A 21,121-nucleotide genomic window follows, 5' to 3' on the forward strand; every position below is an offset into this window, starting at 1 on the left:
GAATAAATAAATCTTTAAAAAAAAAAACAAACCTGCCTTCACTAAAGAAAAAGTTAGAGGATAAAAGCAAAATATTGCTAATCTTCATGCACTGATGGCAACCTTTAACAAATGTTCATTAATTTCTTTTTCAACTGGAGAAAAACTAAGATAAATGTAACTATTTTTCTTGAATGACAAAAGATGTGGTGAAGAAAAGTCCTACAGAAATATTATATTTCAAAGAACTTGAATATTAATATATTTCTCTCACATTTTGAAATGGATCTCAAATTTTAAGATTTTTATAATATAAAAGTCAGTTATAAAAATTATTCCACTCTTCAGACTTTGGCGTTTGATAATGTAATTTGTATAAGAGCTACACTCCTTATTCTTCTCTCTCTCCTTAGCTTCTTTTCCCTGAGTTGCACCATTATTTTTCAATTCACTAAAGGATAAAAAGGGAGAGAAATATAGTTCAATTTTCATTAACTAATATAGCTCTAAAATATGTGGGGATTTAAATTATTCAGTCATAATTCCAAAGCCAACTTTCAAGTGAGTAGGTTTACAGTCATGTTCCACATCATTTGTTATGAACAAATACTGAACTATATAATAGATACAGAAAAGGAGCACATTTCTACTTATCTCAAAGTATCTAATTTTTGTTCAATGTGCAGCAGATACATAATAAATGATGGGCAAGGTAATAAGAAGAAAGGATGAACACTTTAAACAAGCAAAAAGACAGTTATGTGTATGGATTCACAGAAATTTTAACTGAAGAGGACTATGGTACAATGACCTCAGGGAAAAGGTAGGTAACTTGTATCAGTTAAGTTTGATAATTGATAACTAATCATGGATCAGATCCTATTTCTTTCACTAACCAGGTGATTGACTTGAATTTAACATTTGTACACCTCAATTTGCTCTTCTGTAAAGTGGAACTAACAATGGATCCATTTAATAGACTTACACTGGAGTTTAAATGAAATGTGATAGTGTGTTGTCTGACATATAGTGGGACTCAACAAATTCCATTTCTGCTAACAGTATCCAAATGTAGTTTAATATCTCCCCCTTATATAAAATGAAAGTGAAACCCAAAGAAATGAAGAAGGCTGTCCAAGTCATACAGCTCTCTGATAGCAAATTTTGAATACAACTCAGACCATTCAGGAATAACCTATACTACGTAACAGAAAACCTACATTGAAAAGAGAATGAGATAGAAAGTGCTAAGCTAGGGTGATACCAATTCTCAAAATTTTGTGCATTTTTAGGATGAATGCCTAAAATATATGCATCATTCTCTCATGACCAGTAGAAGATATTCTGGTCAATTTAACTCTGGGACAAGGCATATTCAGCACTCCAGATGATTCTACAACAGGGACCACTTTTTTTTTTTAAAGATTTATTTATTTATACATACAGAAGTAAGATACAGGCCAGAGGTGCAGGGATGGTGAGAGGTTTCACCAGAGACAGAGTAGGGAGCAGAACAAGCAGATGTGCTGACATACACTGTTGAGGGAAGCAGTGGACAAGACAGGAAAGGTCTGCTGCACATTGTGGATCACTTCCAGGGCCTGGAATCGAACATGCACTGGTGTGGCTGTGGTTAACTTGCAATGCTGTGTCCTAGCCTGCTATGCCACCATGGAGGGCCCCAACAGGAACCACCTTTAAAAGCATTTCTGCAGTTCAAGAATAATAACAATTTCCCTCTCCACAGTTCTGACCATTAGAATCACCTGCAGAGCCCCACCTGCTCTATTACATTAAAATTACTGGGTGGCATCCAGACATCTATATATTTTTTAAAAGTTCCTCTGGTGACACTTACACAGAACAAAGCAGAGAAAATCACCATTCACTTCTGAGAGTTACATAAGAAGACTGGAAAGCTATGGATTTGGGGAAATTTCAGCTTTTCCTTTGTAGAAAAAGCTCCAGAGCAAAGACAGGAGACTTGTCCCACGCATGTACAGAAAGCATGTGATTATTACACAAGTAAGAGATCCTTGAAGGAGTAGACATTGAACTCATTACTCTTTGTCCCAAAAAAGGCTACCTTTGCCCCCTGTTTATAACACGTGTTTATAACACGCAACCATCCTGGGTGATCATAATCCTTACAAACATTAGCTCTTGTCTCATCAGAATTTTGATAATTAAAATACAATGTTGTGCCATGGTTTGGTTTAACTAATCCCATTTACCCATGTACTCTTCAGGATGTTATTCAACCCCTCTGCATTTCCAATTCTTTATTCTATAAAAGAGGAAACTATTTTGACAATTTCAGATAGCTGTTAGGATGATCAAAGACAAAATGTGTCCGAGAGTGTTCTAATTCCAAAGCAATATGCAAACGGAAGATACACTGTATGAGATTCATATTCAGTAGACACTCAAAGAGGAGCTGGCTGTGCCACCTCCACAGAACTGAGGCTGAGGGCCACCTACATTGGGGTAGGAGTACAAGGATTTGAAGAGGAGGTGGTCTAGTCATCTATGCTAAGAATGACAAATTTCATAGGACCAGGGTACAAATTAGAGACTTGAACTGAGTCTAAAGTCAATATTCCACTTGAAGTCTAACTCAAAAGTTATTGACCAGTCCTGCATATAATGAAGACTAAGAATTAAATCAAGAAGAAAAGAAAAAAATCCTGAAGGAACAAATTAAAAGAATGCCGGGCTTAACAGCTTTCATATGCCTCTAATTTTCCAATGAAAAATGAAGAATCCAGGCAAGATAAAGATTTCTGTGTACAGTGCTCACCACAGATAACTAAGGAAACAGTGAAGGCCTCTAAGGAAACAAGGAGAATGTCCTGAGGAGAGCAAAGCCATTGAGTCTGACTCTTTATATACCACAGTGTAAACAGTCTTTATCTACACAAGAGGAGAGAGGTCAAACTCCTCAAACCAAATAAAGTCTATACCAACTCAGCTTTTACATAGAAAATATGAAACTTTGTTGAATAGCTCCATGTACCAATTATTTAACAAATCTGGGGGCCTCCCTAGTGGTGAAGAGGTTAAAAACTGAGCCCTATCAAGCTATCACCAGCCACTGCAGCATGAGTTTGATTCCCCAGTCAGGGAGGTGACACACATGGCACAGCAGACCTCCCCTGTCTCAACTGCTGTTCCCCTCAGCAGTGTATTTCAGTAGATCTACCTATTCTGCTCCCCACTCTGTCTCTAGTGCAACTCTCATATCCCCACACCTCTGGCCTACACACTAGTTCTTATATGCATAAATAAATAAATCTTTAAAAATAACAATTATTTAACAAATCTGATCAGCAGATTTATTACTTTTTAAAATTTATTTATTTATGCATACAGAACTAGGGTACAGGCCAGAGGTGCAGGGGTGGTGAGAGGATTCACCAGAGACAGAATGGGGAGCAGAATAGGCAGATCACCGAAGTACACTGCTGAGGGGAGCTGCGGGCGAGTCAGGAGAGGTCTGCCACGCCATGTGGATCACTTCTGAAGTGGATGTTGCTAGCTTGCAGTGCTGTGTCCTAACCTGTTGCACCACCAGGGAGGGCCCTTATTACTTATTTTTAATGTGCATTTCCCATGGAATGTTCAAAAGTCACTAGACACTCAAATTAGAAAAGACATGTAAACTTATTGGCATAAAAAGAGGAAGGCTCATATGCCAATTAGGAAACATATTAAACTGATTTTAGGAGTTTCCATTCATAAAAAAAAAAAATGCAAGGTTACTTGAAGCCCAATTATGTAAAAAAATAAATAAGGGGAAAAAAAACAGCTGGAAAACATATGTGAGCAAAGAAAGCAGTAATACTCACAAAATCATAGTAGTCAAGCACAAAATTACCCCCTATCTGAAAGAAGGATCTTCCTAATTATGATTTGGTGGGTTATTTTGGGGTCTGGGTACATTATTACCACTTACTTATGTGATGAAAAGTTTTAGCATTTCAAGACCTACCAAGTCATACCAAATGGGCATGTTTTTCTTTTGGGTATCAGCGGAAGCTGGTGGTTTCCTTTTGCCCTGACCTTTATGCCAGATCTACGTAGGTAATAACATAGATATTGCGCTTTCCTTTAAACATTTAATCACTGTAAAATGTAAATAAAACAGGTGACACAATACTGGCAAGGTGTGGTGGTATATATAAACCAGAATACTTTGGGAGAATGCACAATGAAGACTGAATATTAACCCTAATAAAATCTTCCACTTGCATAAGATTTCTGCCAATTGAGACAACTACCTTACCAAGATTATCTAATGCCACACACACCATTTATTTCCAACATTTTTTGTTAAAAGACAAAGGAACAGCTTAAAGAAAAATCCATCAACTCTCAATTAGTAACATGTAGAGATTATTTGGATAACATTTCTTAGACAAGTAAATAAATTTTCACTTATATTTTGAAGACAAATAAAAGCCCTAGAGAAGGTAACATTTATCTGAGCTAAATATTAGTGTCAAGAATAAAGACTTCAGCCCTCCCTGGTGGCCCCGCAGGTTAGGAAGCAGCACTAGCTGCAGACACTTCAGTGTGAGTTTGATCCCCGGCACCGGAGCTGTGAACCACATGGTGCGGCAGACCTCTCCTGATCTGCCCACTGCTCCCCTCAGCAGTGTACTTCAGTAGATCTGCCTGTTCTGTTCCCCACTCTGTCTCTGGTGAATCCTCTCACCACCCCTGTACCTCTGGCCTGTACCCCAATTCTGTATGCATTAATAAAATAAAAATCATTTAAAAATAAAAAAGATTTTATGAGCTCTCCCTGGCAGCGCTGCAGGTTAAAGCACAGCACTAAGAAGCTAAAGCCACTTCAACATGAGTTCAATCCCTGCCCAGGGAGGTGACCACATGCACAGCACCTCTGAGCGCTGAATGCCACCCTTCTACACTCTGGACTGTACCCCAGTTCTATATGCATAAATAAATATAAAAAATAAAATAAAAAGATTTTATAAAAAAAGAATAAAGGCTTCAATTTCCTGGCAGTCTATGTCATATTCAAATTCCTATGACACGCTGCCCAAAGGATTTCTGGTTTTAGACGAGGGCCAGGAAGTGACTCATAACACAGAGATGAATAGCAATTTCATCTGTACCTCCCAGCCCAACATAAACATGGAGAGTTGAAAATAATTATATGAGTGTTCCTGTGCATGAAAACTAATATGGAGCTAGGATATGACTTTTCAAACTCATTGATCAGAAACTCAGTATTAACTGCTAATTATATTGCATACTCCCTACATTTATCATGAAGCTACTGTGTTGGCGTATTTACTTTCTGGTTTAACCTTTACCAATGTTACAGCTAAATTTCCAAAGGTTGCTCCATACGAAAAGTCAAGAAACATGAACTAGAGGAATTCAAAAGATGTACAGTTAAGTCTAGTAATAAAGGAAAAATGTATAGAGCTTTGACATTAAAGTCTGATAAAGGAATGTTGCTGTCATAAATATGAAAGTGTAATTAGCAAGCCTAAAAGTACAAATAAATTGCACCTAGGATTCCCATAAGCTAATATCATAGAACTACAGACCTCAGTCAGATGTGAGCAACTGTTCTACTTATTTACACCTTTGACTCAGAACACACATTTCACTTACCCCATTTCCATTTCTGTCCTTGGAAGCAGAGGGCACCTTAGTATAAAGGGAATGACATCTCTCTTTTTCAAACTGAAAATGGTATATTGCCTGAGTGCCAAATAAGTTGAGCTTTTCTTGAACACTGCTAGAATTTTTTGATGGGACTTCAGAAAACCCATGTTTTTCAAGTGATGTCTCTGAACCATAGTGAATGGAACTTAAACTGGCTGCCTTTCGAAAAGAAAAAACATCAGTTTTTCTCTGGAATGTTATTTCCCTTGTGTTGACATCACTTAAATATTTCTTCCCCTCTGCACAATATGAAGTGCTGTCTTTTTCTGAAATCCTTTCATCCAGTTCACTAACTTTGACTTCTGTCTCACTGTCTTTAGCAGGAAAAATGTTGACATGGTAAGGACTCGGCAGAAGCTTCTGTTTAACACCGTCCACTACAACTTCTGTCTTCTGTTGTAGAATACCATCCTCCAGCCTGAGGTCTGGGCTAACAGATTCCTCCTGTACCAGTCTCCCTGATAAAAGAGCGAACTGTTCTTCTGAGAGCTGAATGCCACCCTTCTTGCCTTCATTTTCATTGTTTCGCTCCACTGACTCTGTGCCACCTTCAATTTTCTTGATCGGTCTTCTGAAGTATTTTCTTCCTGGAGAGTATTTTTTAGGGCTCAAAGGAGTTTTGGCAGGATCTAAATATTGTTCTTCTTTCTCAGCTCTTACACATCCACAGACATTCCCCATTTGATTTGTGGAAAATCACAGTTGCACCGATGCACTCATTTCAAACCCAGGTTTACTTAGCTCTTCTTCATTAAGTCCAAAAATTCCACTCTGCCCTCTAATTCCTCAGACTTTGTGACCATCTTCTTCAGCATGAAGCCATTTTGCTTATGAGGAAGGCGCACGCAAGAAATGCCATGGCATCCTGCCCAGCCGGGTCCCTGTGTCTCATTAGACACCGTGGCTTATTTCTGGCCACCAATCCTCTTAGACAAACAGTACAGCTCACTGTCGAATTACAACGCTGGTGAGTTTGCAAGGCAAACCCTAAGTGTCACTGTATGAGAAAATTCTGACCCTCACTTTAACTTTCAGTTTTCTCAAATAAAGTTTACTACCAAAGTTGGCATTAACCTTTGAAACTACTGGTGGCTCAACAAATCTGAGAGCAAATAGAAAGCAAGTAACGATAAGGAGAGTTTTAGCAAAATACCTTTCAAATTTCATTAAAATGCCTTTGAAATTTATATCTAGAAAATCTCAGCCATCAAATTTTTCTCTTCAGAAATACCAACTAATTGTGTTACTTGCCAAAAAAAAAAAGGTAGTCATAAAAAATAACAAATGATTCAACAGTTGGAGAAATAATAAATGCTAAATGACTAAAATAAAAGCAACTCTAATAAAGTGTCTTCTAAAATCAATCTGTTAAAACAATTCGCAATATTTTTTGAATAACAAACTTTCAAGTCATTTTCCTTATCTGATCATTAGGGCTGTCATATAAGTAAACAGAAAATATTATTTCAAGCAAGCAAGAACTTAGTCAAAGAAAACAACTGTACATTGCTGTATATGAATTAAGGCAGTTAAATTTTATATGTAACTTTTATAATTGTATCCTAGTTAAATATTATGAAGTTTAACTAGAGCCTTGCTGTAAAAATAATTAATCAGTATGTAACCTGACTATCTAAGGTGTGCATACTTCTTAACGCTGAGTCAGAGAGATATGGTAAAAAGGAAATTAGTATATCATGACTGGACTTATGTAAAGGCAGAAATCTTTGACTAATAAAGGAAATTGATAATTGCCTTTTTCTAGAAGGTCTTTAATTAAGCTGAACAAAATACAGAACTTGTTCTATTTTTCTAAACATGAACATTCACTGAAGAGAGTGAACAGCAATGACGTCTCTGATGCTTGTGAATGCATTCTCCAGTGGCAAAGACTGACTGGTCTACAAACAAGTAGCAAAAATAAAGCTCTGAGTTTGCCATTTGTTTGATTTTCAACACCTTCAAAAGCAATGGAACATTCAGAAGAACTGAAAATTTTAATGAGTGGTATGTATACTGATATGATTGATAGATGAGTAAGCACTGATTTACACTCCACCCACTCCTCCTCCTCCTGCTAAAATGAGCAAATATCCATTTCAGGCCACTGCAGACAGCCTTCCCATAGATGGCCCAGCTTTCATCTCTACGTGGTAGCCAGCATCCATCCTACAAAGCCTATCTCCAGAAGCAGTGAAAATTTCTGATTCTCTAAAACCTTCCTAATTTTATTACAACAATCCTTCTTCTACATTCCGATTTTTACCTATAATACATTAGAGTCATCAATCTAGATTAGTCAATATTATGAATATTGTCCCAATACATAAAATAACGTACTTCATTAGTTTAGTATTGCTGCATCTAACATATGACAAGCATTACTGTGACTATGTTTGCCTTCAGCTGGACTCACTAGAGAAAACATTAAATTTGTGAAGCATATAACACATATTTTTAAATAAATAAATTAGTCCTCTGAAATTATTTCCCTATTACTTCCCTCATTCACATGAAGTATTAAAAAAAAAAAAGCTCAGTCACATTGGGTGAGGATGATTTACCACTACTATAAATAGCCTGACATGTTGACATAGCCTGTAAAATCATTCTAATTTGAAGTTATCACAGTACTAGGAAAAGTTATTTCATTTAAATAATGGACATTTCCATTTCACCAAAGTATGGATATGTTCCAAGGTAGACATTGCCTTATTTTTAAATGCTGGTGACAATTTAACCATCGTAATCTGATAATTCAGATCCTAAAATACACTGGATTCCATAAAGTAAGCTACAAGATCATATGGAAAGCAAATTTTGTTCTGGTCATTCTATGGTTTGTCACCTTCACTCTTCCAAAGATGCCTGAACCCCAAGGTACTTTTGTAATATAAATTACATTTTAATAACTTTTTGCTTTATTTTTCCTCAAATGTAGGGTCTAAATAGTTTCTACTTCTCAACAGTCACTCACTTTTGATCTGTTATTTTCTAGTTTCGGCACCCAGAAGTTTCGGATTGTTCCCTCCACGGTCTCTAACATCTGTGTTCTTGACATATCTTTTAACCTGTATTCAGTGTTAATTTCTCTTTCTCTAGTAGCATTTCATATCACTGACTATTCCTTTCTACCTGGTTTCAATAATACTACATCTTCTTGTTGCTTCAATCATTTCTCCAAATATTCTTTATCTGTTCAGATGCTTCTTCTTTCCTTTTATAACTGTAATGATGGGAATTTCCCAAATTTCTGTCCTCAGCTCTCAATTCCTTGCTATGTATTTTCTTAGATTCTCTCCCTCTGATAGGTTCAATGGCCACTTGTATACTAGTAACTCCCAAGTTCATTTTCTGTACCTCTGACTTCTCAGTTCTTCTCTGCTTACATATCTTCAACTGTTCAGAGACAGATAAACACACAGGACAGCCAGGCAGGCCACTGAACCCACCCAGAAAGCCTTCTGCTTTTACCTTACTGTCACTCCCATTTCTCTCAGTATTCTTTCATTTTTTTGCTTATAGTCATTTTTTTTAAAGATTTATTTATTTATTCATACAGAACTGGGGTACATGCCAAAGATGCGGAGGGTGAGAGGATTCACCAGAGACAGAGTGGGGAGCAGAACAGGCAGATCGAGGAAGTACACTGCTGAGGGGAGCAGTAGGTGGGTCAGGAGAGGTCTGCCACGCCATGTGGTCACCTCCGGGGCAGGCGGGGATCGAACTCATGTGGAAGTGGCTTTAGCTTCTTAGTGCTGTGCTTTAACCCGCTGCGCCACCAGAGAGGGTCTGCTTATAGTCATTTTTAATCCCTCTTCTTTATCACATTTTCCCTGTCACCAATTTTCTACCTTTTTCAAAACATATCTTTTGGATATAATTTCTCATCCCCATGAGTCCTTTATCATTCCACTCTCAGGTTAACACCTCAGTTTCTTAGCTCTTCTTCCCAACTTCTGTCCTCATTTCAATTTATTTTAAATAGATAGAATTGGTTTCCTAAAATATTTTTCAGTGGTCAGGTCACTTACCCAATGCCATCACAGCCAAAAGAAGGAGCCAACAAGGAAGCTTAGCTCTATCTCCAAAGAGTGGTTGTTTCCCTCCATTCCACAGTGATTTTACTCTGATACTTAAAATTCAGCGCTAGCTATCCTACCAGCTCTTTTGGTAATGATGTTAATGGCCTCTTTTACTAATAGAGCTCTGACCTTCCCAAGTAAGATTTGCACAGTTTCAACTTTTCTAAAAGTTCTGGGTTTGATCCACCTAGGGTTAAGTAGAGGTTCTCTGAAGAAACTCTGAGGAACTTCCTGTGGAATCAGCCTTTGGATCAATTTCACTAGATTTTAACACATTTTTGATAACAAGGTGTGGCTCCATGCCCAAATCCCTGCCTTGGTTTAGTGTTCAGTCCCCTGGGTCTCTTAAGGATGTATTTCTGTAGTAATGGAGATATTTAAGCTTTTGAGGTTCTGCCTCTAGTTCCTGTTACTCAATCTCCCTACTGAGTAGATGTTCACTAATTAGCTGCCCAATAACTGTCTGGCTGACACCTGCTTTCTTGGATCTACTAGATCCTGGGTCTGCTTAACTGAGTCTCCTCTAATTTTCTACTGCTGCAACTTTGCTCAGCTGCTTCTTCAGATCCTGGAATCTACCTAAAAACTACTTACTATATGTAGTTCACCAGACCTGTCAGACTCAACCTGTTCCCCAATGAACTGCAGGTACATTATTTTCCATCATTTCTTCAACAACAACAAAAATATCCTTGTCAAAATTTTATAAAAATAAGCAGTAAGTTTTACTCTTCTCATGATTTTGGTTCAAAATCCCAGTCCCTTTCCCAAGCTAGCAGGTCACCTCTTCCTCCTTTAAGGCCCAGCTACACAGAACTCACTCAGTAAGGTTTGCTGTGTGCTTGACTTACAGTCAGGTTCTATACTGCATACAGAACACTACATGAAGAGGCAGGTGGTTAATAAACTAAAGCAAGTTCCCAAATTAGGAACCATCTTAAATCACATAAAGTGACTTTTTCAAAATGAATCTCAAGGATTCAAAAATTAAAATCATCCCTCAACTGGCACAGGTTTATTCAATAATAATTCACCGTCAATAAATTTGCATTTACTTTTTCAAAGTAACTACACCTCTACACAAGCATGGATACAAATAACTCCAGGTCTATGATAATCACACTGCCATCTAGAGCCAGCTGATAGGAAATAGTGTGCATGGTTGAGAAAACAGTATCCATGAAAACCACACTAAACAAGGATAAAATTTACCTGTAAATCAGGTAATACTGTCAAGTAAACTAAAGAAATATATCTACATTCAATAAAATAAAATTGTTGTCTTCCGACTGAGATTAAAGTACTGTTCTAAAAATATAAGTTTATTGACAATAGGGTTGAGGCATCAGATTCATAAGCAGTATGTCACTTAAACAGAACAATTTAAATATATCAGTTAAGAAAAGAAACCTGAAATTTACTTTCTTTCGTATGACACAAGCGTATAACTCACCCATGATATGAGCCAATTGGTAACTAGCAATGAGAGGCTCAAAGAGAGGACAATTAACAAAAACTGGACTTACCTGAAAGTGCAAAATTATTGTCCATATTAATCCCAAAGTCAATTTGGGATTTCCATCCGTTATGTCATCATTTCTAATATTCACTAATTTCACCTGTGACACATATGAATAAGATGTTAAAGTAAACTGCCTTTCAAGCCAGCAAATGTTATCTTTATCTATATAAAATACTTCTAAATTATGCATAGACCCCAATGACTTTAATACCAATAATCTTTAAAATAAAGTTTTACCCCCTACCTTTACTCATTTTAGATTGCAAGTTATAGAACATCCACAAAGGAAAAGTGAGTATTATTTTGGTTCTTCTATAGCAAGTATTAAAAGTGATCATTTATTAAATAAAAAGTGCTCACAATTTAAGTGAGAAATACTAAATACTTGATATTTTAAAATTAGAATAATTTTCTTTTGAAAATAAACTTTATTCTACAATTTAGAAATAAACTGTTCTGAATCATAAAACAATTTCAACTGTTATTTCACACTTTCATGACAATGTTGGAAAAACTAGCATATTTCTATTTGTCCAGCATGAGTTGTTATCTAGATAAATATATGGCACTGAATATTTACACAATTATTCAAATATATATGATAATCAAACTGAAAGCTTATCAAAGTCTCAAGTTATGCATTCAGACAAATAAATGTAATGATGACATCAACATTTATTTCCTAGACCAGTATTAAGTATCATGAATTAAATACAGTGACAGCCATCATGTTACTTCCTAAATAAAAAAATTGTCAAAACCATTTCAGAAAAGGAGACATAGTTAACCATGAATCCTTTTGGCAATTTTCACTAGAATTAAGTACACTAAGCAAATATCAATAACATTTAAAATGTTTATGGACTGAGCATTTATAAGAATAATTAAAATCATTTACTAATCACTGTAAGTTAAAGAATAATAAAATACAGTGCTACACAAAGGCATAAGTTTAGCGATTATAATTCACAAATTTAACACCTTCATTCGCAGTTTCTTTGTGGATTTTCTCATTACATATGTTTACATGAAAAACATACCTGCCGTCTTTTCAAATAGTCAAGTGCAATTTGTACATTCTGTAGTCTGTGAAAACGCATCCGACCTTTCTCTCTGGGCTAAAAACAAAAAAATGCAGGGTATAAAACACACTACAGTTTCTCAAGTCATTGACCATGCTAATACATTTATGCTAAATATACAAAGTAAATAAATATGCTTTATGTTTATCTTCTGATGTCAAAACAGTATATACTACTTGGGTAACCTCATTACTTTTTTTTTAAATATTTCAATTTTTTTATGTTGTCTGAAATTGAATTTAAACTAGTAGGGATTTTTCTGAACATATGCTTTATCCCAAATTCTTTATTTACACAAAAAGTGAAAATATCATAGGACATATAAACTTTGTATATTCACTGCTACAGTTCTAGCCTATACACAAAAAAGAAATAAATATCAACCCCCATCTTGCCATCTTAACAAAACTCTATTTTTTTTTACAATTACATATGTGTGGCATGTAAAAAAAAATGAAGTAAACTAACATGCAATTAGTATAAAAATCACCAAGAAGGAGAAAGACAGTGAAGTTTTACTTAGCCATGATAGAGGAAGAGAGAAAAGCAATTAAATCAGATAATATATTTCCTCTTTATTTTATTTTAGCTTTTCCACAAAATCAGTTGGACTCTAATCATTTTACACTACTTGGGCATGGACATCATTAGCTACTACCTCAGGAAAATTGACATATCATAATTATTTTCCTGGATGTTGTTTCCCTTAAAAAATGTTAATAATTCGCAGAAGGAAAACAAGGAAACAGCTAGGAGAATGCTTAACAAAAACACAAAGAATGGAGCTGAATTTTAACCACATAAAGTCTTCCAAAGAGAAAAAAAGAAAAAGGCATACTGACAAGCTTAGCTTCTCAAATAGGAACAGGCTGCTGAAGCCAAAGGCACCATTAATAAAAGAGACAGCAAAACTACAGGAGGGAAAAAATAAATTCTACATAACAGTAAAAATGATGTGGATAAATTCCCCCACAGCATTACAGAAAGCACAATTTGCAATGAAATCAGGGGCTCTAAGGAATGTGGATGACAAAAGAAGCACATCTGTCTTGCAAAGGTGGGCTTACATCTACTAATTGTCACAGAAACTAAACAGCTCTGTGAGTTCTATCAGGATGCTAGGCCTTTAATCTACTATTCTGAATAAAACATGACATGTAAGAGGTAAAAAATGTCCAGCAAAATCTGACAAAGCAAAAGTTAAAATATTAATTAAAAATTCCTTAAGTTTCTTCAAATAAAGCAATGAGTAGTTACTATACTTGAAATAAAAAAAAAATTAATGGAATAAATTTTACCAAATCTGTTGTAAAATTTTGGTATTTAGATTAAAATATACTTAAAATTCTTTAGCTAAGATGCCATCATAGAATTGAAGTACAGATCTTCAATTACCATGCAGTGCACAGTAATGTATAAATAAATTTAAAGAGAAAATATTTCCTTTATCCAGTTTTTGGTACACACACATCTATCTCATGATGGGTTTGGGTCCTTTCTATAGTGTTCTAAAATAGAAGACCAAACCCATGGGTTACTTCTCTATCACGTTAGCGCTCACCACACTGTATTGGCTAGGTTAGTCGAGTTATGGGGGCCGACACCTACCCCCTTATCCTCATCCTCCACATCCTCATGCTGTTCATATGCGCATGCTTCTGTTGCACTCACCAATCGTAAGGTCTTCAATATATCTCGCTCCCTTGGCTAATGAATATAACAGACAGAAGATAGGACAGCAAAGACACAAGACAGACCAGAAATGAAAAGAATAGCATGAACAGAACATAATGAAGGAGAACAGGTAGCCAAGAAGGGGAAGGAATGTTCACAAAAAAAAAAGAAAATGACACCTGTGGAATGGGTTAGACCATTTTTCTGAAAGCGATTATGTTTCCTTGCTATTTGTAAGTCTTTTAATATGTGGTTATGTTATGCATCCAACTCCTGCTAAGCAAAAAATCCAAAGGTAAAAAAGAAGCAAGAACAAAAATAGTATTTTAATTATAAAACTGATTATATAAGCACGGAAATCAAAGTGCTTCAAATCCCATGTTCACATCATTTGAAGACTGAAAATGCTAAGAAATTTAATCAAGACTCTGTTTTCAGGCAAAATTCACAGTTCAGAAAATAAATGTTGCAAAATCCCAACAATCTGTACTGAGAAAAAAAAAAAACTAAACACTCATCCTATGTAGAAAGGATTACAAAGGATCACATGTTCTTAAAAATAAAGAAATTTAAAACTTACTAAGGTGTCTCCTGAAAGAACCTCTAAAAGAGAGATCAAATTGTGTCCATCCCTTAAGTCTTCATACAGATCATTCACATGTTTTCGAACCTGCACGAAGAAAAGCAATTTAAAAGTCTGGTCTTAGGACCTATGGGGTCATCATTAACACTCAAACAAAAGAGGTGACAAGTAGAAAACTCTCTGCATGTAGTGTCCAGTTATGCTGCAATTTTTGAATATTTTTTCTTTTATTACTTAAAGGTTAATTTTAGATTTAAAAACTGAAAGTACACTTCAGATTGACAATTCATAAATAAAAGTAAAATTTTATTTAAAACATAACGAAAAAATATAAAAGTGGACAAATACATAGGGTAATGGTTCTTAAAACAAAGTCAATGCTCTGCTCTTATTCAGGATCCCTGATAAAACAAGCAGAGCCATCTTAAGAGGAGCAAGTTATAACCCCAGTTAGTCACCCTACTCTCTGGGCCACAAGAGCAATATGCTAAATGATGCACAGTTTTAAAAAAGCACAGATGAAAGTTGGGGTAAAGGGTAAAAACTACTCTGTGTACAATTTTTTTAAAAATCCTGTGAGTCCTGGGCCCTCCCTGGTGGCGCAGCGGGTTAAAGCACAGCACTGAGAATCTAAAGCCGCTTCCTCATGAGTTCGATTCCCGCCTGCCCCGGAGGTGACCACATGGCGTGGCAGACCTCTCCTGACCCGCCCGCTGCTCCCCTCAGCAGTGTATTTCGTTGATCTGCCTGTTCTGCACTCCACTCTGACTCTGGTGAATCCTCTCACCCTCCACATCTCTGGCCTGTATCCCAGTTCTGTATGCACAAATAAAATAAAATCTTTAAAAAAAAAAAAAATCCTGTGAGTCCATAACTCCTTCAAACTTAAAGTTCACACAGGTCAGGTTAGAAGACCTCTGTCCAAACCTCCCTCAACACTAAGTCTTGTGGTGATGTATGCTCATTACCACAATAACACCTGCATGAAGTTGACACTGAACAAATATGGTACCCAACACCTTATCCTCAGTTCCATCTTCTTAGAGTAACCACAACCATGGTCATCCACATCTGAAAACATTACATGCAATATATACAGTAAGATATTTTGAGAGATACTCAGATACAATTAATTTCTATTATCTATATATATATTGTTGATTTAATCTCTTTCTTACCTAGCTTATAAATTAAACATATCATAGGTTTGTATATTTAAGGGGGAAACAAGTTTTATATAGTGTTCAGTAGTGACCATGGTTTTTAGTACTCACCAGGAGATTTTGGAATGAATCTTCTCCAGATAAGGGGTGTGGGAGAAGTGTTTTGGGAGGTCTACTGTAAAAGCTTCTTTTCCCATTCCACAGGCCAGATTTAAGTGTGTGGTTTTAGAGAGCAAACCATCCAAGATTTCCTAAAAGCTTTGTTCAGTTGGCTAAGTAGGGTTGTCTCCTGCTCTAAGGTTTGTGCTATACAGATAAACGTCAAAGGAGGCTATTAAGATGGCTACTCCAGAGTAAGCTGGTACAATTCCATTTTCTCACATTTTAGTGATTCTAAAACTAAAAAAGTGCTCTAGAAAGAGGTGGAGGTCATAAGTCCACCCAGATCACACACGGCACAAGTCCTACACGCTTGTTAATCTATGTAATAAACTCAAACAGCTTTATGTGATGAGTCAAGTTTCTCTGCATTTTCAAAATATCAAGTGAACATTCAGCATAAAATATAAAGAGATCTAAAATATGAAGGACACTTTTTGACGACATAAAGAATAAGAAAAGGCATAATGTAAACTAGAAGCAGTGCTGGATCATAAAGTCTTTCATACTAAAAATGTAGTTCAATGCTATTAAATTAGTGTATACATATATATATTATATTCTATGCATACATGTACTTTACAGCATCCTTTATTATGTCAAAAAGTACTTTTCATTGATAAACAAAAGCTGCCTTCAAAGTTTCATATCAAACTTACTGGCCCCTCTACCTGAGACCCATTCTAAGCCATCAGTTTACATTCGGAAAGCAAGGGCCTACTTAAAAACAAAGCAGAAAAGCTAGTCTTGTGAATTTCACAGACATAGGATGCATCAAATACTACGAACACTACATGTATCTCTAATATAATCAGAAAATAGACATACTATAACAGAGCCTGAACAGATCACATTTATATAGACAACATTCAGTTCCTAATTCATAGTCAGCTGCTTAGTTTCTCAAAATGAATGATTTTACTATGCAGTTCTGACATTCTCAGCACACAGAAGGGCCAGGCAGACCAAGCACACCATCATGACTGTGCTTTCACAGCGACTAACACTGTAGAGATCCTGTGTTTTCCAGTCCACTATAGCCACCCACATCCTTCCAGAATCACATTTCACCAGCTAATCTATTGCCTATGTTCTCGCTCTGGAGTGTTTAAAGATTGGGTGTGATCTAAACACTTATTTCATAGGAAACCAATTTCACAAGTTACTTTGCCAGCTTGAACAAAATCGTTTGCGTAACAAAAATGTTCCAAAACCAGGTAACATTTTTTTCACCATTACACTTATGTTATAGGAAAGAAAAATTAAATTGGGCATGCTTAGAGAAGGAAAATGCTATCATGACATACAAACCAAGATAGAAAAGGAAAAAACAAGTTGTAAGAGAAAAGGAGATCTGAATTCTGTCTTGCTTCTGCCACGTGTCTCACGAAGTAGTATCAGCTGCCTAATTTCTCTAGACCTCAATTTTCTCACGTGCAAAATAAAAATCTGAATACAGAATGCTCTAGTTCAAGCAAGAGAACAAATATTCTATGATCTAAAAAAACAGTATTACCACAACTGTGTTTTTCTTTAATCTAGCATTCACTTAAAAAATGTAAAATGGAAGTTGTTCTTCAGGCACGTCATTTAATTGCTTAAAAATTAAGAAGAAAATAGAGCAATAGATTAACACTATAAAAGGCTTGAAAAAATGTCTTAGACATTAGTTATCATGTAATACTATCTACTTTTTCTAGCCCAGTGATTATCTTGAGGGCCCAGAAAAATACTGCATATGAAAAATGATAATAAGTGTAAGATACATTATTATGGCTTTTAATCACTCTATAAAAAAAATGTACCATTACTAACAATAATAAGTAAAAGCACATACACAATTGAGTTATTACTAGGTACTGCTAAATGCTTTTCAAATACTGAATCATTTTCCCTCACCAGGAAAGAATGGAATAAAAGACAATGTTAGTTTAAAATAAGAATCAACATTTTGGTAATGAGAGCTGAAAGGGAAAAATTGGGGTTCTTGAAAAATATCTAACTGAGGGACCAAGTAGAGAAAGAAAAGAAGGAATTAAGTAGGCTGACATGGAAAATAATTTCATTTTGTCCTAAATGTGAGTCATCGGCATTTGACCTGGTAAATTTCCTTCACAGATGACTATACTAACTGCCAACAGTCTCAACCTTCCATTTTCAGAGTTCAATAAAACATTCTTTCTTCTCATTTTTTAAATTTTCTTCCTGTGGGCCAAAAAAACTGAATAAGTAACACTAGAGGAAGTGATGAGCAAAGGGAAAACAGTTTGAGGTGCTCTGGGAATAAGTTACATAACTTGAATTACATAATAAAGATAAAGCGTCATTGTCTATATCCATACAATCCTCCCAGAATTTTGCGGTTTTTAAAAATGTGTACCACATTGCGCCTGAAGTTTACCCCTAGAGGGCGCTAATCTTTTGCTTATGAGAGCATCTTAAAGGAAGGGAAATAAAGTAGAAAAAATGGGTAGGGAAAGATTACAAGCAAAGTATTAGTGATGATGATATAGTCAATACTTCAAATACAATTTTTAGAAATAAAACACTAAGTTAGTTATTCCAGGTTTTTATCATTTAAATGCCTTAACTGATCAAAACTAACGCTCTATTAATTTTATTTTGTTAATTTATAATGTTTTGGTTTTACACGGGCTAAACCAAATTTAACCCTGAAGATCAAATCACCACATAGCTTCTTATTTAATGTTTAAAACTTCCCTTTTTAGAAATCTGTTGTGGTGTTACTAACCTAAACAAGCTCCCTGAAAAAGGAAAGTACCTCTGTATTTTAAGATACTGCTACCAAGTGCTGCAGTTCAATTCAGATCATTAAGAATTTATTGAGCATTTGCTAAACAGAGACGAACACTTAACTTTTAAGTGTATAAAGACGAACATTAAGACAAAGTCACCTCTTAAAACCTATTTTCTGAAATGATAGAAATTTAGAGAGGAAATTTCAGTATGAAGTGAATATACACAGGAAGCTAAGGAATTTAAACTAAGGCTGGAGTCTAAGAGGTCCGGCCCCGCCCCCGCCCCCAGCAAAGAAGATGGGAATGAGTCAGGTGAAAGGAGGAGTAAGAGCCAAGGGGAAAAGGCAAGGATGCATGAAACTGTATGAGTTCCAAGGAAGGAAAGCAGTCTAGGAACTCAATAAAAGGTGAACTGGAAGATGATGTAGGAAAAGCAGGCCAACAGACAAAGCAGCTGTACATACCACTTTTACAAGTTCAGACTTCTCCTAAGCAAAGAGATCTACTGAAGGCTTTTAAGCAGAATGAGGATACAGATCTCTTAACGACAGAAAGTGTCTTTGTAAACTATTATCTTAAGCAAACCCAAATCATAGATAGGCTCACCGCCTAATCTGTGCCCTAGAATGGAAATGTCCCTCCAGTAAATGCAAAGTGGAGAGAACTGTCAGTGACTTAGGTAAAATGCAGGTACCCAAGCACTGCAACGAGGAGCAAAACATCAGCCACAAGAAGGATGTACAATCGTCTATTTAAAAGGTCAATATCTGAAGGATACAGTAATCCAGAAAACAACAGGCTATCTTTAGAAAGAAACATAAATAATAAAAGAAGGCTTGTCCCAAGAGAGATCACTTGCTGCCTTATATTATTTGAATGAAGACATGGGGAACAGTGAGCTTCAGTAAAAAATACAAATTTAAATTTTTTTTTTCAATTTTTTAATTTTACTTCAAACAAATACACTCACAAAAAATAAGCTAACAAATTCTCCTGGGAGAACTCCTTAGAAGTCCTACTTAAAAAAAAAAAAATTAAACAAGAATACTCTATCAATATCTTACCATACTGATTATAAATGAGCAAGTTGATACTTTTATAATTCACAGAAATTCTTTAAGATAATGTATTCTCTTTGGTAGCTGTCTTCTTTGAACCACTTTGTTCATTACAAATTTATTTCAGTACAATGCCTTCAAGAATCAGGAAGGTATAAAAGAACTCCAATTCAGGTTTTCAGGTTTTATCAAATTACTATAAATTCTAAATGATGCAGATAAGAATTACCTGTAAAATATTTAACATACATCTTGGGCCCTCCCTGGTGGTTAAAGCACAGAACCAAGCACTTCAGCATGAGTTCAATCCCCACACAGGAGGTGACCCACACAGAAAAGCAGATCTCTCCTGGCGTGCCCACTGCTCCCCGTTCTATCTCTGATGAACCCTCTCACCATCCTTGTACCTCTGGCCTGCATTCCAGTTCTGTATGCATAAATCAATAAATCTTTTAAAAAATTATCATACATCTTAAGGAATTAATAAAATATAAAAAGTTTTAAATAAATTAAAATGGACCTTGAGCAGTACAGTAGCATAATTCATACAACACTAATTTCTTGACAACATTTTTCTCTTAAGTTTTCAAGTTGATAAGCTACAATCAATTAAAAATAAATAAATAAATAAAAAGGTCTTTTGGTTTTCACCACATGGTGGAATTATAGGTAGCTAAACAAAGTAAAAGGACTTATTTTACTGATTAAAATTTAAGACTGAGGCATGTTAGTCACTTAAGTTTTGTTTTTGTTTTTTTTTAAAGATTTATTTATTTAAGCATACAAGATCAGGGTACAGACCAGACATGTGTGTGGTGGGGGCGGGGGAGATGATTCTCAGAGACAGAGTGAAAAGCAGAACAGGCAGATCTACCGAAATATACTTCTGAGGGGAACAGCAAGTGATACAGAAGAGGTCCACTGCACCATTTTGGTCACCTCCCAGGCTAGGGATTGAACTCATGCTATTGTGGCTGTTTGTAGTGCTTCGTCTTAATCCTTGCACCACCAGAGAGGCCCTACTTCAGTATTTTTAATACTCCCTTCTGTATTATTTCACCACTGCCACAGAAACCTTCTTAAAAAGCCTATTTCTATTTAAAAAGCAAATGTTTAAAGCATGTAACCTGCTGTACAATAATCTGCTTTGGGTGTTGTTGATTCTGGTCTGGCTTGCTTTTCTTTGCTTTTGATTTGTGTCTACCTATCTTTCCAATGCTTCCTTTTTTTAAACAAGAGACAGGCAAAACTCTATATTTGTTTGTATTTTACCCTCGGCTTGTAAGGAGAATCAAAGATATCTTTTATCACTTGCAGAGTAGTATAGACCTTTGTGCTGAGCAATTATAAATGA

At 35.8% G+C, this 21,121-nt stretch overlaps 1 protein-coding gene across 8 annotated transcripts in view; it reads right to left on the bottom strand.

The window, feature by feature from the left end:
- The window catches only part of DST (dystonin), a 408,501-nt gene that overhangs the window by 189,573 nt on the left and 197,807 nt on the right, over nt 1-21,121 (bottom strand). For 5 of the 8 annotated variants that reach the window (XM_004673588.2, XM_012720777.1, XM_012720791.1 and 2 more), the window contains 3 exons: nt 14,626-14,715; nt 12,330-12,407; nt 11,294-11,386 (listed from right to left, as the gene is read on the bottom strand). In XM_004673588.2, coding sequence (XP_004673645.1) covers nt 11,294-11,386; nt 12,330-12,407; nt 14,626-14,715 — 261 coding nt within the window. Of the gene's footprint in view, nt 1-11,293; nt 11,387-12,329; nt 12,408-13,979; nt 14,079-14,625; nt 14,716-21,121 lie in introns of all 8 variants that reach the window. The other 3 variants (XM_012720771.1, XM_012720765.1, XM_012720781.1) reach the window with 1 other exon arrangement.

The sequence above is a fragment of the Condylura cristata genome, unplaced genomic scaffold, assembly GCF_000260355.1.
Source record: "Condylura cristata isolate star-nosed mole 26May11 unplaced genomic scaffold, ConCri1.0 scaffold00001, whole genome shotgun sequence".
NCBI lineage: Eukaryota > Metazoa > Chordata > Mammalia > Eulipotyphla > Talpidae > Condylura > Condylura cristata.